The 17,312-nt window shown below is 51.2% G+C and overlaps 1 protein-coding gene across 5 annotated transcripts in view; it reads left to right on the plus strand.

Moving 5' to 3' along the window:
- The window catches only part of ASXL1 (ASXL transcriptional regulator 1), a 146,738-nt gene that overhangs the window by 87,623 nt on the left and 41,803 nt on the right, over window positions 1-17,312 (plus strand). For all 5 annotated transcript variants that reach the window (XM_078651783.1, XM_078651782.1, XM_078651784.1 and 2 more), the window contains 2 exons: window positions 13,817-13,980; window positions 14,066-14,162. In XM_078651783.1, the coding sequence (XP_078507909.1) occupies window positions 13,817-13,980; window positions 14,066-14,162 (261 nt within the window). The remainder of the gene's footprint in view (window positions 1-13,816; window positions 13,981-14,065; window positions 14,163-17,312) is intronic.

Consider the following 17,312-nt stretch of genomic DNA (forward strand, 5'->3'; position numbering starts at 1 on the left):
GGCCGCTTCCTCTATGAAGGCTGCCAGTGCATCTGCGCTGTTGGGGCGCTATGATCGGGCGCTTTGGGAGTCCCTCCAACAGTTTGCCGACCTCCTCCCACGGGGAAAAAGAGGATTTTATGGAGATTCTGAATGAGGGATCGCTGGTGTCGAACCAGCTGATCAGCGCTGCTGCAGACTCGTCGCTCCTGGCAGCCCACGGGTACTGCCATGGAGTTAATCCGAGGCGCCACGCTTGGCTCAGATTGACTTCACTGAAGCCCAGCAGAGGGTGGCCAACCTTCCCTTCTCGGGCGAGACCCTATTCAGGGAAACACGCCGATGATGAGATGGCCCGCATGAAGGCGGAGGCTGAGACTCTGACTGTGGTGGGCTTGGAGAAGCCCAAGGACCAGAAGAAGAACTACCACCCGTTCCAGAGAAGGTACGGAGCGCAGGGCAGAGGGCGAGGTCAACAGTCTGGACAGCAGCAGTTCCAGAGGAAGCCCTTCCAGAAACGTTGGAGGGGCAGGGGTGGGCAGCAGTCTGCACCGCGTCCAAATGCCCGGCCGGGTCTAGGCCCTGAGCGATTACTTCCCCGTCATCCGTTACCCACTCCGATGGGGGGAAAGCGTTCAGTGTTTTCTGGCAGAGTGGAGAAAAATTACTCTGGACAAGAGGGTACTGAATATTGTTTGCAATGGATACAGTCTTTGGTTCACCAGCCCGCCTCCAGCAATTCCACCGGTTTGTTCGCAGTTTCAGCTGCGCGAGCTCCAGGCGGAGGCCGATACCCTGTTAAGGAAACGGGCGATAGAAGACGTCCCTCTGTCTCAAAGGGGAAGAGGTCTGTACTCACGGTTCTTTCTAGTCCGCAAAAAGGACAAGCACGAGTTCAGGCCTATTCTGGATTTGCAACAAGCAAACAAATGGATTTGCAGAGAAAAGTTTTGCATGCTGCCTTTGCGCCAGATTTACACTCAACTGCAAAGGGGAGACTGGCTGTGCGCGATAGACCTACAGGATGCATACTTCCACGTGCCCATTGCACAGAAACACCGGAAGTTCCTGCGATTCCAAGTCGGCACCAATCACTATCAATACACAGTGTTACCGTTTGGGCTGAAGTCAGCGCCCCGGACTTTTTCCAAATGCATGGCAGTGGTAGCAGCACACCTGAGCAAGAACAAGGTGTTTTTGCCTACCCGTACCTGGACGATTGGTTGATCAAGGCATCCTCCTTCTCGGAAGCTCAAGCGCACTTCCAGAAGACGTCCGTTCTCTTGAACAAGCTGGGGTTGCACATCAACATGTCCAAGTCTGTCCCGACTCCGGTCCAATGCCTACAGTACTTGGGAGCCTCCATCGATACGCTGTCTGCAAGCGTGTCTCCTTCGGAGGAAAGACGTTTATCACTCCTTCGGAAGGCGCAGGATCTTATGACCGCTCCATCTACGACATTGAGGACGGTGTCTTCTCTACTGGGGTCGATGACCTCATGTATCTTCCTCACACCACACGCACGGCTTCACATGAGACCGCTGCAGGGGTGTCTGGAGGATCAATGGGACCAGAGGAGAGGGAACTGGGACGACAAGATAAGACTGTCTCTGCATGCTCTACAGTCTCTGAAATGGTGGTGTTCAGCGGAGAATCTCCTCAAGGGGGTTCCCTTCCATAAGGACATTCCCACTCACACTATCGTGACAGATGCTTCTCTCCATAGCTGGGGAGCGCATTCCGGGGAGTTACAGATCCAGGGAACGTGGCCTCAGACGGAGGCCACGTATCACATCAATTTCCTGGAACTCAGAGCTGTGCACTTGGCACTGAAGGCCTTTCATCCATCCTTCCAGACCAACTCTATGCTTGTACAGACTGACAATATGACCACGATGTATTACCTCAACAAGCAGGGGGGTTCGAGATCGCGCACCCTGTCGCAGGAGGCGCAGGCGATCTGGCACTGGCTTCTTGCCAGAGGACTGACGATAACGGCTACTCGTCTACCAGGTGTGCAGAATGTTCAGACAGACTCACTGAGCAGACTGATCCAGGAAAACCACGAATGGGTCATAAACGACGAAGTGCTCGGAGACTTCTTCGACAGGTGGGGCACTCCAGACGTGGATCTGTTCGCCACCGCCGAAAACAGCAAATGCCGAAACTTCGCATCCAGGTACTATCAGCAGGGAACGCTGGGGAATGCGTTATGGATCAATTGGTCGAACAGCTTTCTGTACGCTTTTCCCCTCATTCCCCTGATTCCGGCGGTGCTCATCAAGCTGGCCCAGTCCAGGGCGCGGGTGATCCTGATTGCCCCGGAATGGCCCAGGCAGTGGTGGTTCATGGACCTGCTTCACCGGTCTCTCCTTCCTCACATTCGGCTGCCGTGCCGGCAGGACCTTCTCGCGAAGTTCGGGGGGCAGATGGTGCACCCCAATCTCTCGTCTTTGAGTTTGGCGGCATGGCTCCTGAGAGAGTGCAATATGGCCATTTCAATCTCCCTGCAGATTGTATGGACATTCTGAAGGAAGCCAAGAGACCTTCCACTAGGACATCTTGTGCGTACAAGTGGAAGAGATTTTGCATCTGGTGCAAGTCCAAGAACTATGATCCAACGACCTGTAAGGAAGATGTCATCCTTCCGTACCTTTTACATTTGGCGCAGTCTGGCCTTAATTTTCATTCCATTAAGGTTCATCTCGCTGAGCTGACTACCTACAGGAAATGCCCTTCAGAGACCTCCTTCCAGATCCCTGTGATCAAAGATTTTTGGAAGGCTTGAAGAAAGTGTTTCCTCCTGTCCGGCTTCCTTCGCCTTCATGGGAATTGAATGTGGTGCTGTCAAGATTGATGAAGGAACCTTTTGAACCTATTCATAAGGCTTCGTTGCAGCACCTGTCCTGGAAGGCGGCGTTCCTCGTGGCCATTACATTGGCCCGCAGACTGAGTGAAATTCAGGCGTTGTGTTGCCAAGAATCTTATACTGTATTTCATGCTGCTAAGGTTGTTATGCGTACTCACCCTAAATTTTTTTTAAGGTTATTTCTGATTTCCATGTTAACCAGACCATAACTTTACCTACGTTTTTTCAGAATCCTTCCTCTGCAGCGGAAAGGTCTCTACATTCCCTGGAGGGTGTCGAAATGTTATCTGGATAAAACCAAGGATATTCGTAGGTCAGACCAATTGTTAATCAATTATGGGTCAGTCAGGACAGGCCTTGCTACCTCTAAACAGTCCATTTCGAGGTGGATTGTGTCCTGTATACAATTGTGTTATCAAAAGGCTAATGAGACCTTAGGGGGTAAACCTAAGGCTCATTCCACCAGGGGCTAAGCTGCCCCGACTGCTTTGTTACGTAATGTTCCCATTGCAGAAATCTGCAGGGCGGCCACTTGGAAGTCGGTCCATACCATTGCTAAGCACTACTGTCTGGACTCTGATTCCAGGGCAGACGCTCAGGTTGGGCAGGCTTCGCTGCGAAATCTGTTTGCGCAGTAGTGGTGTTGCACTTGTTTTCTCTCCACCGCCGCTTTGGTGTGGGGATGGGCTTGCCATTCTATTCACTAGATTATGACTATACACAGAGATCCCCTACTACAGAAGGAGTAGTTTCTGTCCTGTAACTCCAGTTCTGTAGTAGGGGTATCTCTGTTAGTCATAAGCGCCCGCCCTCCTTCCCGGTGGAGACAGATGTTTGTTCGGAATGCTACAGGTCTAGCGTTATACGCCTTCAAAAAGAACTGAAAGTAAATGGGACCTGCTGGGCATTCTGGGATACTGAGAAAGTTCTAGAAGGTTTTCTTAAAGGCACGGTATCCCTTTTTGAGCCACATAATGGCAGCCTATGGGGCTTGTCTGTCCTCCCCTTCCTCTCTATCATTAATAATAATAATCCACATTTGTAAAGCGCACAATCACCAGTTAGGGTCTCTAGGCGCTGGGGGCCGTCGGGAAGATTAAGCAAGTTATTGCCCAGAGTCACATGGTGCTGGGCTAACCTGCCGCCGGAGCCGGGGATCGAACCGTGATCCCCAGATTCCAGCGTCAGTCGCCCTGGCCGCGGCGCCATCATTCCAGAGGCTTTGTTGGTAAAAGGGGAAGTTTTTCTCTATGAAGAAAACTTGGCAAGCTTTGCTGTTTGTAGCTTTGGTGGAATGTCTAGTTGAAGTACTGGACAGTGTAGCCTGTGGATATAGGCTGCATTATATGTCTTTAAATTCTCTCTTAAGTGCCTGTGCAGGACTGCATTTTTAGACAATTTAAGAGATTATTTTTGATGGTTCCGGGTTCCACGCTCATGAGCGAGGACTATTCATTAGATTATGACTATAACAGAGATACCCCTACGGCAGAACTGGTGTTACAGGACAGAAACTACTCCTTCCCCAATCCAAACTAAAACAAGAAATTAATGTAATCGTGGAAGCCCACCCTCGCAGCGTCCAGTTCAGGGGAGTGATCTAAGCCCTTCTGGTCCGCGAATCAGCCATCCAGCCCTTGTGGCCAGTGAACCCCATCTCCCACGTTGTTCACAGCGTGTCACCCCTGGACTAGTGCAAAGCACCCAAACCTCAGTCCCTGCCCTTTAACCAGTTCATCAAGCTGATCAGATGATGTCGTTGTACGACCTCGGTATCACCTGGGGTATCTCCATACAGTAATTCCCAGAATTACTAGAGCTGTGGTCAGAGTCCTGTATCGGTGTACTCCGGCATGGTATAGCTGGTGTCCTTTCCGCTAATCATTGCCATCACCTCTGTCGCACTCCGCCTCTCCAGCTGCACCTCGTTTGTGGGCTATTGTTTCTTTCTTTGCCCTTTTGCTGCAAGTGCCGCCTAGGCGCACCCTCTGCCGTCTGGGACTCTGGCCAAAGCCCATGCCCTGCTGATCCTCCATCCACTCTCAGGTCTCTTGCGGGGATCAGCAGAACTCACTCACCCACTACGCCGGCCACACGCTTGATCCCGTCTTCTCTTCCAGCAAGCACATCACCTTCAGCCACGCCACCGGACTCCACTGGACGGACCACAGCTGCGTCCACTTCAGCTTCAAAAGAACCACGACCCACCACCACCCGCAACAGGTACCTCACAGGAACTGGAGCAAGATCACCGCCGACCAGCTCACCACCTCCCTCAGCCAGAGCCCACCCGCCAGCACAACGGACCCCAACGAAGCAGCCCGCAACTTCACACAGTGGCTGACCGCCTGCGCCGACGACCTCGCACCACTGAAGAACCCTCCCAGCAGACCGAGAAGCAAAAGGCCTCCTGGTTCACCGACGAACTCAAGGACTCCAAGAAGAATTGCCGCACCCTCGAGAAAGCCTGGCTCCTTGACCAGACCACAGACAACATGACCGCCCTCAAACAAGCCACCCGCAAACACCACCAGCTCATTCGCACCACCAAGAAGAAATCACTAAAGGATCGACTGGACAACAACGCCCAGGACAGCAAGGAACTCTTCAGCACCGTCAAGGAGTTCTCCAACCCCAGCACCGGCAACAACGACATCAATCCCTCACAAGATCTCTGTGACTCTCTCGCCTCGTTCTTCCACCGCAAGATCGCCGACATCCACAACAGTTTTGGTGCACCACCCACGCACCCAACCGTCAAACCAACGCCCCCCACCACCACCCTCCGCACCTGGACCACAGTGACCACCGAAGAAACAGCCCGCACGACGAACACCATCCACTCCGGATCACCCACCGACCCGTGCCCCCACCACGTCTTCAACAAGGCCGACTCCACCATCGCACCCCAACTCCAGAACATCATCAACTCCTCCTTCAACACCGCCACCCTCCCGGAGTACTGGAAGCATGCCGAGCTCACCGCCCTACTGAAGAAACCAACAGCGGACCCCACCGACCTCAAGAACTTCCGCCCATCTCGCTCCTCCCTTTTCCTGCTAAAGTCATCGAGAAGATCGTCCACAGACAGCTGACCTCCTTCCTCGAGACGAACGGATCCCTCGACCCCTCGCAGTCCGGTTTCAGAGCCAACCACAGCACCGAAACCGCCCTCGTCGCAGCCACTTACGACATCCGATCCCTGCTCGACAACGGGGAAACAGCGGCACTCATCCTCCTGGACCTCTCTGCAGCGTTCGACACTGTCTGCCACCGCACCCTAGTTCAACGCCTCAGCAACATCGGCATCCAGGAGAAGGCACTGGAGTGGATCGCCTCGTTCCTCGCCGGAAGAACACAGAGTTCGCCTCCCCCCGTTTCGATCCGAGGCCACTGAAGTCATCTGCGGCGTACCACAAGGATCATCACTCAGCCCCACCCTCTTCAACGTCTACATGAGACCTCTTGCAGCCATCGCACGCCAACACAACCTCAACATCATCTCCTACGCAGACGACACCCAGCTGATCCTCTCCCTCACCAGGGAACCCGACACCGCCAGAACCAGCCTGCACGAAGGGATGAAAGACGTCGCCGAATGGATGAAGACCAGCCGCCTGAAACTGAACTCAGACAAGACGGAAGTCCTCATCCTGGGACCATCACCCTCCGCCTGGGACGACTCCTGGTGGCCCCCCGCCCTGGGCACCGCTCCCAAACCAACAGACCACGCACGCAACCTGGGCTTCATCCTGGACTTCTCCCTCTCGATGACCAGACAAGTCAACGCCGTCTCATCATCTTGCTTCCACACCCTACGCATGCTCCGCAAGATCTTCCGATGGATCCCGAACGAAACCAGGAAGACGGTCACCCAGGCACTCGTCACCAGCCGACTGGACTATGGAAACGCCCTCTACGCCGGAACCACAGCCAAGCTACAGAGAAGACTCCAACGCATCCAGAACGCATCCGCCCGACTCATCCTGGACATCCCCCGACGCTGCCACATCTCCAGCCACCTGAGGGACCTGCACTGGCTCCCCGTCAACAAGAGGATCACGTTCAGGCTCCTCACCCACGCACACAAGTCTCTCCACGACCTGGGCCCCAAGTACCTCAACGACCGCCTGACCTTCAACACACCCACCAGCTACGATCGACCAGCCACGCCCTCGCCGCCGTTCCACGCATCCGAAGAGCCACCGCCGGAGGAAGATCCTTCTCCTACCTGGCGGCCAAAACATGGAACTCCCTCCCCATCCACCTTTGACTGACCCAGGACCATCTCGCCTTCAGAAGACAACTCAAGACCTGGCTGTTCGAACATTAGCGGACCCCTTCCCCCAAGCGCCTTGAGACCCTCCCGGGTGAGTAGCGCGCTATACAAGTGTTATGATTGATTGAACTCGGTTTCCTCGGACCTACCGCTCTGTCTGGTTGGGAACAACATAGTATATTTGTAATCGAGTTGGTGGAGTTTTTTCTTGACTTCTTGGAAAGAGGCCCTCTGCACTTCTTTAGAAAAATCTGGGAAAATGCGCACCAGCCCATTGTCCACTCTGAGTTCATCTTTGCGTCTTGCCTGTGCTAGGATGTGGTCTCTGTCCCTGTAGTGTAGGAGCTGTGCTATCACAGGTCGTGGGAGTGCTCCCTGCGGAGGCGGCCTTGACGGCACACAGTGCGCTGGTTTGAGTGCATACAAGGCTGATGGCCCCGCTGGTGCCACCTCCATGCACAGCCAGTGCTCCAAGTTGTCTACTATGTTGTTGCCTTCCACCTTCTTTGGTAGGCCCATCACTCTGATATTGTTCCTGCGGGAACGATTTTCAGGGTCCTCCGCTCTGAGCTCCAGTGTGCACACCTTCACCTCAACTGCAGACAGTTGGCCCTTTAGGGCAGTCAGAGCAGGAGTGGACTCCCATCAATTGGCGTACATTTGCGGTCACCCTTTCAGAAAGGTGTCTGTGGTCATCTTGCAGGAGTCCATTTTTTATTGAAGGGATGCACACCTTGTATATCCTGTTTTTTCATGCTTCCTTATTCCTCTCCCTTTGTTCTGTTTGCGTGCAGAACGGTTATTTAAGGCTTACCCCGCTGCCTTGTATTAGAATGAACTCTTGAAGGATGGGGCCGCGTCTAGCCCCATGAGACCACTCGCACAGCATCATGCCGCCCCTGGCGTGCATGCATAGTCGAAGGTTATTTAACCATTTATCAGTACTATTCCGTTTTTTCTCCATGTAATCCACCTATTTATACGAACAATTTCATCACATTTTCTGTCCCAATACACAGAAACCGATTTATGCGCCAATTTCCAATTTTTCTAATATTCTAATTGTGCCGATCCGGGCTTCTTAAAAAGAATATGAATGATGCGTCGTTCATCACAAGCAGTCTTTATTTCAGTTTAAAAACCCAATGCATTTCGGGCCATTACATGCCCTTCTTCGGGGGTCACTGCAATTAATCATAACAAAACAATATTAACACTCATTGTTTCTCAGTGTATACATATTTGCAATTCAGATTAATCAATACTGCACTTTTTAACAAGATTGGTCACAGATTGCATCTCGTCCTTTATCCTATATCCCTCGCATGTCATTTCCTCCATCTTAGCTGATTACAACTCTCACTTCCCGTCCTGATACTATTGCTTTCACTTCCCAGATAGTCCCGATCTCTTTATCTCCCTTTGACATATAAGTATCACAACCCTTCAATTTGCGTGCAGAAATTCCCTCCCACAACATAGATTTTTTCAAAGGTTACCGCTGTTCTAAAGGTTTATAAAAGCTTGTTTGAGGCTTCCAAACGTGCGTATCCCACATTATCCCAACGTTGCTCATTTACAAGTTTAAAAGAACAAAGCTACCATCTGTACCCCGTGTTGGTGCCCCTCAAGTCAAACAGCGTTTCCCACACCCCGCTTCCCTCCGTACCTGCTGTGGTTATTTCTAAAAATCTGCGGTCCTCGCCATTTCTCACAAACTGTGGATCCCTTACTTGCTTCCATCCACTCCCTTAAATCGTATCTCTCACGTGCTCGCCCTCCCAATCAGCTGCGTGTTTCAAACCTCCCACTCCTGCGTACGTGCCAACATTTAAAACTACATTTCCCAACATGCATATCGTTAATTCAAAAGCGCGTTTAGTCTTTTACATGAAGTTGTATTAGAATGAACTCTTGAAGGATGGGGCCGCATCAGGGGCGGCATGATGCTGTGCGAGTGGTCTCATGGGGCTAGACGCGGCCCCATCCTTCAAGAGTTCATTCTAATACAAGGCAGCGGGGTAAGCCTTAAATAACCGTTCTGCACGCAAACAGAACAAAGGGAGAGGAATAAGGAAGCATGAAAAAACAGGATATACAAGGTGTGCATCCCTTCAATAAAAAATGGACATTCATACTATTACCCCACCTAGGGAAAGCACCCGTTGGAGAACAAGAGTTAAAAAGGAAAGAAGAGTCAATTGAATACTAACACACTGAAACTGATGGAAAACCTTAGTTCATCGCAAGTAGAACCAATTTGCACTTATCAAACGTAACATGGAATGCAACATTGTGGCAAAGCTGTTCAGAAAAACTTCATGTAAAAGACTAAACGCGCTTTTGATTTAAGGGAGTGGATGGAAGCAAGTAAGGGATCCACAGTTTGTGAGAAATGGCGAGGACCGCAGATTTTTAGAAATAACCACAGCAGGTATGGAGGGAAGCGGGGTGTGGGAAACGCTGTTTGACTTGAGGGGCACCAACACGGGGTACAGATGGTAGCTTTGTTCTTTTAAACTTGTAAATGAGCAACGTTGGGATAATGTGGGATACGCACGTTTGGAAGCCTCAAACAAGCTTTTATAAACCTTTAGAACAGCGGTAACCTTTGAAAAAATCTATGTTGTGGGAGGGAATTTCTGCACGCAAATTGAAGGGTTGTGATACTTATATGTCAAAGGGAGATAAAGAGATCGGGACTATCTGGGAAGTGAAAGCAATAGTATCAGGACGGGAAGTGAGAGTTGTAATCAGCTAAGATGGAGGAAATGACATGCGAGGGATATAGGATAAAGGACGAGATGCAATCTGTGACCAATCTTGTTAAAAAGTGCAGTATTGATCTGAATTGCAAATATGTATACACTGAGAAACAATGAGTGTTAATATTGTTTTGTTATGATTAATTGCAGTGACCCCCGAAGAAGGGCATGTAATGGCCCGAAATGCATTGGGTTTTTAAACTGAAATAAAGACTGCTTGTGATGAACGACGCATCATTCATATTCTTTTTAAGAAGCCCGGATCGGCACAATTAGAATATTAGAAAAATTGGAAATTGGCGCATAAATCGGTTTCTGTGTATTGGGACAGAAAATGTGATGAAATTGTTCGTATAAATAGGTGGATTACATGGAGAAAAAACGGAATAGTACTGATAAATGGTTAAATAACCTTCGACTATGCATGCACGCCAGGGGCGGCATGATGCTGTGCGAGTGGTCTCATGGGGCTAGACGCGGCCCCATCCTTCAAGAGTTCATCTTGCAGGAGTCCCAGGTCCGTGCTGGTAGTCAATTTTTGCCTCTAATCTCTCGCTTGAAGCTGTGATAGCCAGCAATATATCTTGTAGCGTGGCATCTTCGGGTGCCTTTGACGGTCTAGTGGAATTCTCACTCCTGTCCTGGGAGTCTATCGACAGGTCAGCTTCTTGGTCACTCTTTTGGGTTGCTTTGTCCATGGTAAGCAATGGCAAGCAGCTCCTCGTACCCTCCACTTGTCGTCGTGCAGCTCTGCACAGGGTCTGGCTGACCCGAGGGGTGGGGGGGGGGCATGGTGATAATCGAGCCCCTTATCATCCGGTAGTCCCCTCCCCTAGGGGAGTGGGCAATCATGTATCTCAGTTCAGGCGATTCATCCAATGGCGTCTGTGCACTCGAGGTTGCGGTGGTCCTAGCTAGTCAACTGCACGGTGGCAGTATGCAGGCACCTGGGTCTCTCACTAGTAGGTTAATGGAAACGGTGTGCCCCTGCTGGCCCTCTCCTCACCCTGCAAGCATCAGTGTCTGACCGGTTATGGCTGGGTATAACCGGCTTAGCCCCCTTACTCCGTTCCGCATGGATCCCCTACTGTAAAGACGGTTCCCTGGGTCCAGGTTCTCGGGCCTTAAGAGTGTCGTTCCGGTACCCACAAGCCAAGTTCCGCCGGGTCAACACTCCGCAAGTATGGTCCGCCACAATAGACCAGGCAGACGTGGTAGGGCGACTCAGACGTCCGGGACCTCCAAGATCAACAGCCCTGTGCCCTATTCTCACGCTCTCCCACGTACAGTTAGCTGTAGCCTCCACGCTGTAGGCCTTGGCTTCACAGCCTCCTCAGCCCCCTCTGTTGGAGCCACACACAGGAGAGAGAGTTTGGTAGGAGCCCAGGAATCGGCCTGTCAACATGCACCTTTTCGTGCGGGTTCAGTTCACTCCTCCCGCCGGCTACCACCAACCTTTGTCCCGGATTTAGTTAGGCGGCCACTCAGCAGGACAATGCTCACCTTAATTTCAATGTCTGGGCTGCCCGTGAGCTCTGTACAGCATCCATGCAAGGTCAAGTGTTCCCCGGCTCTTCCGCAGGGCCACTGAATCCTCTCAGGGCCAGTCTCACCGTTCAGGCCCTTCGCACAGCCTCTTTACCAGGCACTGGAGCCTCCGCCGTCCCCTTCGCCAGGGGCGTGAGCCAGTTCTTTCAGGTGACGAAGTACGCATAGTTGCTCCTCCTACGTAGGTCTCCTTATATCCAGATGTGTGTAGGCACTCCTGCTTAGGCTGCCTTACTTGCCGCTCTTGCCTGCCTTCTCAGCGGGCCACCGCGATCTTGCATCTACTCGCGGCATTCGAGAGCGGTCGCCTTTCTCAATGGTTTGCTCTCCGGTGCGGAAATTAGACAATTGCTTAAGATCACACAATTCGGTCAAGTGGGGAAGCCATGATTGATCCCAGATTTTATGATTTCACATTGTGCTATTCCATTTCATTCCGTCAGTATTAAAGTCACTTCCTAGTTACACTTGACTGTCCCAAATGGCACAGCACAGGCCTTACTTTGTGGCCCCTTGGAAAATGTTTGTGAATACCCATGTCTTACACCACCTGACTGCGACCTTGACCACCGTCCTGCTGGGGTCAATGCGGCCCTCTGTCACATCAGAGACCAACTTTTTTGTCACCTGGAAAAATGTTAGTGAGTACCTATGCTATACAACATTAGGGAGTGCATCTCTGCCCCAGCAGTTGCTATCGTATTTTCTTTATAGACCTTAGTTTTAATTGTTCTTTTTACTTGCCTGTAAAAGAAAGTCCTTTCATGTTTTATAAAGGGAAACTGTATAAGTGTGTCTTTTGTATATTTCAGCCAACCTGCAAAAAGGCATTAAGTACTGCGTATTTTATAGAGCGATTTACATGATTACTGAATTCTGAATAGGTTGTCCACTGGTATGATGCTGCTACATTGCTTTTACTCCTTTTCCTGCTGAATGCAAGTTTGCATTAAATAGCGTTGGGAACTAAAAATCTACAGCGTTTTATGGCCTGACGGGCATGTTTGAAATGTGGAGAAGAAATTGAGCAAGAGGAGCATGGCCTGCATATTCTATGGGATAAATTACCCTCAAACATTGTTATCCAGAGTATTGCAACTGACCTTAGAATTTTGTGGCAAATAAATGCACTCTGCCTCCAAATGGTCACAATTCCTCAGTGATTTGCAGTATTCTTGTAATGTACATTTGTGGTTACTTCATCATACATTTTTTGTTCCACACACATCCAGGTTTGTTGGCTTTGTCTGCGTGCCTTTTTTAAAATTTTGTTTACCCAGTTAATGTAATTGGGAATTCCATATGTACGATTCTTAGTGATAAAGCATTTTACCCGAGCAAAAGCTTTTGTTGCAATGATTTCTTACCCTCTTGTAATATAACTGAAATGAGATTACCAGCTATCCTGCTTGCACAAAGTCTGATTGTAAAGTGATATTGTATTGTCCAGCTGGTTAACCTGAAGAACTAAAGCAACAGTTGATGGTGGTATGGAAAATACTAAGTGATGATTTTTTTTTATTTTTTATTCATTAGTATAACGTCTGTCATGATGATCCACTCTTTTCCATGGGGGCTGAATAAGTACTTGTAACTCATCTAGCAGCTTTCTTATCAAAAGTTGTTCATTATTTCCACAGTACTACTCTATGCAGATAACCAGTCAAAAAAGTGTGAAACCTTTCCATTGTTAAATGGATCCTAGCCGTCCGACTCCTTTTGTATACTTGGATGTTTTGAGGCAAAATTTCTACTCTGTTTAGCTCAAAACTGCAAGCATGTTAATGATTTTGTTTCTAGCATGGTTTAGGCAACTCCAGTTTGGAGGGCTGTAGCTCGTATAAGACTTGTATCTTTCCCCATGCAGATGGCCTGTCGCAGTTGATAACTAGTGTACAGGGCTAATTTTCTGTAGAGCTCTGTTAGGATCCTCCTGGTGGATAGCGTCCTCTTTACTAATCTGAAATTCGAGTGTCGGGCCTCTACTAGGGAAAGAAACCATATCCTCGCTGGAGGGCTGGGTGCAGCAATTGCTATCCTTTGTCATTTCTAAGTGGAATTTTCAGATCTGCTATAAGAAAATGTGTCCGGCTTTCTGTGTGCACCATTTGTATGTAAACATTTCAGCAAATTCTCAGGTGGCTTTAGAGGTTCTCATCTTGTATAATAATCTACACTGTTATGTTGCAGTGGCTGAGTATGGGAGTTTTTTTATTTTTTATTTTATTGCATCAATACTCCACAACATACCATGGCACTGTTACACACGTACACAACCGAGTATGGGAGTTTTATTTGGACATGTCTTAACGCCAAGCTTCTTCTTGACCTAGCTCAGTACATGGTATTGTTTTGATACATTTGTTTTTCTTACAGATCCAGCAAAGCGAAACAGAGCTGGAGAGATAGATTGTGAAACACCGGGTTCTATTCTTGTAAACACAAATCTCCGTGCATTAATTAATCTGCGGACTTTCAATGCACTACCTCATCATTTCCAGCAGAAGCTACTGGCGCTTCTTCCGGAGGTGGACAGACAGGTAGACATTAGCTGGGACGTGTTCCTTGTGAAGTCACTTATTTTTATAGAATTCTTCTCATGTTCTTTATTTTTCTTTTCTCTAGGTTGGAACTGATGGTCAGGTGCGACTTAGCAGTACTGCGTTGAACAACGAGTTCTTTGCCCATGCTGCCCAGAGCTGGCGTGAGCGCTTGGCAGATGGTATGCATGTTTCCATTACTTTGAGGATTGAAGGTCTGCCTCATTTAACTTGATGTGTTATTGTATACCAGCGCCTTAGTGTGAGACTGATATCTATTGTTATGGACTCAGCAGTCTTTATTTACAAGGCTTGTATTATTGGGAACTTTAGATATGCTTGTTTCTTGTGAAAATGGCTAGTTTTAACAAACACCGGTTTAGTCTGTGTCAGGTATGTGGCTTTAATTTTTGTCCTATTATGTCTGCGAGACATTAGGGTTAAGTCCACTATGGTACTTTCTCAAGACAATATGGTTTCTGTATGAAGCAGAAATGGGTGTGTGGCTATTTTTGGTTAGGGCATGGCAGTCTGAGTGCAGCAGAGAAATGTAGGTATAACCTCCAGTGGGTGGGTGAAAAACATGCCCCTTTTTTTTATTGTGTATTTTCTAAATCTGAAAGAAACAGGTTAGTATTAGATTCCTTACCTTAGAATATCCCCAGGCGTCAGTCTGGATCCGGAAACTTTTGCGTAGCAGTACCCCTGCACGTCGGTAGGCGTCGTCGGTAGGCGTCGTCTGCAGGCGTCCCCTGCGGCTCCGCGTCGTCGGCGTCGTGCGCCGTGATGTCGCTGGAGTATATAGACGCCGCCTCAGCGCGCTGACGTCAGTTCTTCTTTTTTCCGCGCCAGTTAGCGCAGATCTGAAGAGCAGTACTCCGGTCTTTGACCAAGTTTTTTGATAACTCTAACCCTTTTCGGTGCCGGTAGGATGCCCGGTTTTAAAAGTTGTGACGGGTGCGACCGCCTGATGTCGGTCACCGACCACCATCGACTCTGCCTCCGGTGCCTGGGCGCGGACCACGACGTTGAGTCCTGCGTCGACTGCCGGGCCTTGACGGGTAAGGCTAGGCGGGATCGGTCCCGCAAGCTGCTCGAGCTCCGGCTATCGGCCCCGCGTCGAGTGCGGTTCCGGTCGGAGGTCGAGGGAGCGGTCGAGAGAACGGTCGCGGAGCCGCCACGAGCGCTCCGGAAGTCGTCACCATTCCTCCGGTTCCTCAGGTAAGCGACACAAGAAGTCGGGCCGTCGTCACCGGCGCCACCCCGTTCCCTCTCCAATTCCGGACGCGGAGTCGGACCGGCGTCGGCCGATGGGGCCCATTGACCCCGAGGAGCCGGTCTACATCGTTGAATCAGAGTATGGTGATGATGAAGATTATGGAGAGGGTTGGGAGGGGTCTGAGGACCCTCTGTCATGCGAGTGTCAGTACGACGTGGACTGGACAGGTGACTTGGGTGATGCCAGTGGTCTGGACGAATCTCCTAACCCTGGTTTTGTCTCGCCTTCCACTGTGGCGTCGGAGGCTGGGGCTGCCTACTCTGTGGTGCTGATGAGGGCTGCCAAGGCCTTGAGCCTTGAGCTCCCCGTCGCAAAAGTGAAGCCTAACATCCTCACCGAGGTCTTCAAACCGCAGTCATGCCCACAGGAGCCACTGCTGCCGTTTAATGAAGCCTTGACGGACGTTCTGTTGGGCACGTGGTCCAGGCCTGCTTCAGGTTCGCCTGTTGATCGGAACGTTGCCAGGCGCCACCGTCCGTGTCCGGACGACCCTAAGTTCCTGTCCACCCATCCTACCCCTGAGAGTCTGGTGATCCAGGCCTCAACATCCCAATCCGCATTCCCGTCGGCCCCGCCCGACCGGGAATCTAAGAGGTACGACCAGTATGGCAAGAAGGTCTTCTCGTCCCTGAGTGCGGGACTGCGGTCTTGCAATACCGCATGCCTCTTGGGCCGCTACACCCACTCTTTGTGGGATACGGTCGCGGAGTGTCTGCCGCAATGTCCGCAGGAGGTACGGGACAAGCTCGGCCAGGCTATGGTTGAGGGCCGAGACGCGGCGAGGTATTCCATCAGGTGTGGTCTTGATACGACCGACTCGCTGGGCAGAGCGATGTCCACGACGGTGGCGATTCGTCGCCACGCCTGGCTCAGATCCGCCAATTTTTCGCCGGATGTCCAGAATGCCTTGATGGACATGCCGTTAGATGGCAGTCGTCTGTTTGGCGACAAAGCGGACAACGCGCTTGAGCGCTTCAAGGACTCCAGGGTCACGGCCAAGTCCTTGGGTCTCTCGACCCAGCGCCAGCAAACGGGTTCGTTTCGCTCCTTTCGTGGCCACGGAAGGGGCGGTCCCACACGTGCTGCCAGCCACGCGCCGCAGAACACTTCTCAACGCGGTGGCGGCCGTGGATTCCGCCGTGGTGGCGGTCGGGGACAGCGGCGAGGTCAGGCCACACCTCCCCCCGCAGCAGCCTCCAAATCCTCCTAGTCCGAGCTTTCAGGCCCATGTGACGCCAGTGGGTGGCAGGGTTCGCCATCACCACTCCCGCTGGCGCACTATCACATCGGACAGGTGGGTGCTGCAGCTCGTCCGAAGGGGCTACTCCCTCCCCTTCGAGACCACTCCTCCAGCCATGCCACCGCAGAACCACCGTGTGTCGGGGGACCACTTGACACTTCTGCAGGAGGAAGTTACGGCCCTCTTGGCCAAGGGGGCCATCGAGCGCGTTCCTGGGCCAGAAGTAGGGTGTGGTTGCTACTCCCACTACTTTCTGGTACCCAAGAAGGACAAGGGGGGCCTGCGTCCTATTTTGGATCTACGGAACGTCAACGGCTTCCTCCGGAAGGAGAAGTTCAAGATGTTGACTTTAGCTCAGGTCTTGGCTGCTCTAGACCCACTAGACTGGATGGTAGCGTTGGACTTGCAGGATGCGTATTTTCACATCCCCGTCCTGCCGGCCTTACCTGCGGTTCACGGTAGGCCACGAGCACTTTCAGTTTATCGTGCTCCCATTCGGCCTTACCTGCGCCCCACGGGTGTTCACGAAGGTGATGGCGTTGGTCGCAGCTCATCTGCGCCGGTTAGGGGTTTCAGTCTTCCCCTACCTCGACGACTGGTTGTTGAAGGCGGGCTCGCCCCAGACAGTCGTCCACCACCTCCAGATGTCGGCAGACCTCCTGCACGAGCTGGGGTTTTCCATCAACGTGCCGAAATCACACCTGTGCCCCTCTCAAAAGCTCCTTTTCATCGGAGCGGTTCTCGACTCGGCGCAGTTTCGGGTTTATCCTCCGGAACGGCGGGTCCGGGATATTCAGGCTTTGATTCCCATCT

This window comes from Lissotriton helveticus, chromosome 7 (genome assembly GCF_964261635.1).
Source record: "Lissotriton helveticus chromosome 7, aLisHel1.1, whole genome shotgun sequence".
Classification (NCBI taxonomy): Eukaryota; Metazoa; Chordata; class Amphibia; order Caudata; family Salamandridae; genus Lissotriton; species Lissotriton helveticus.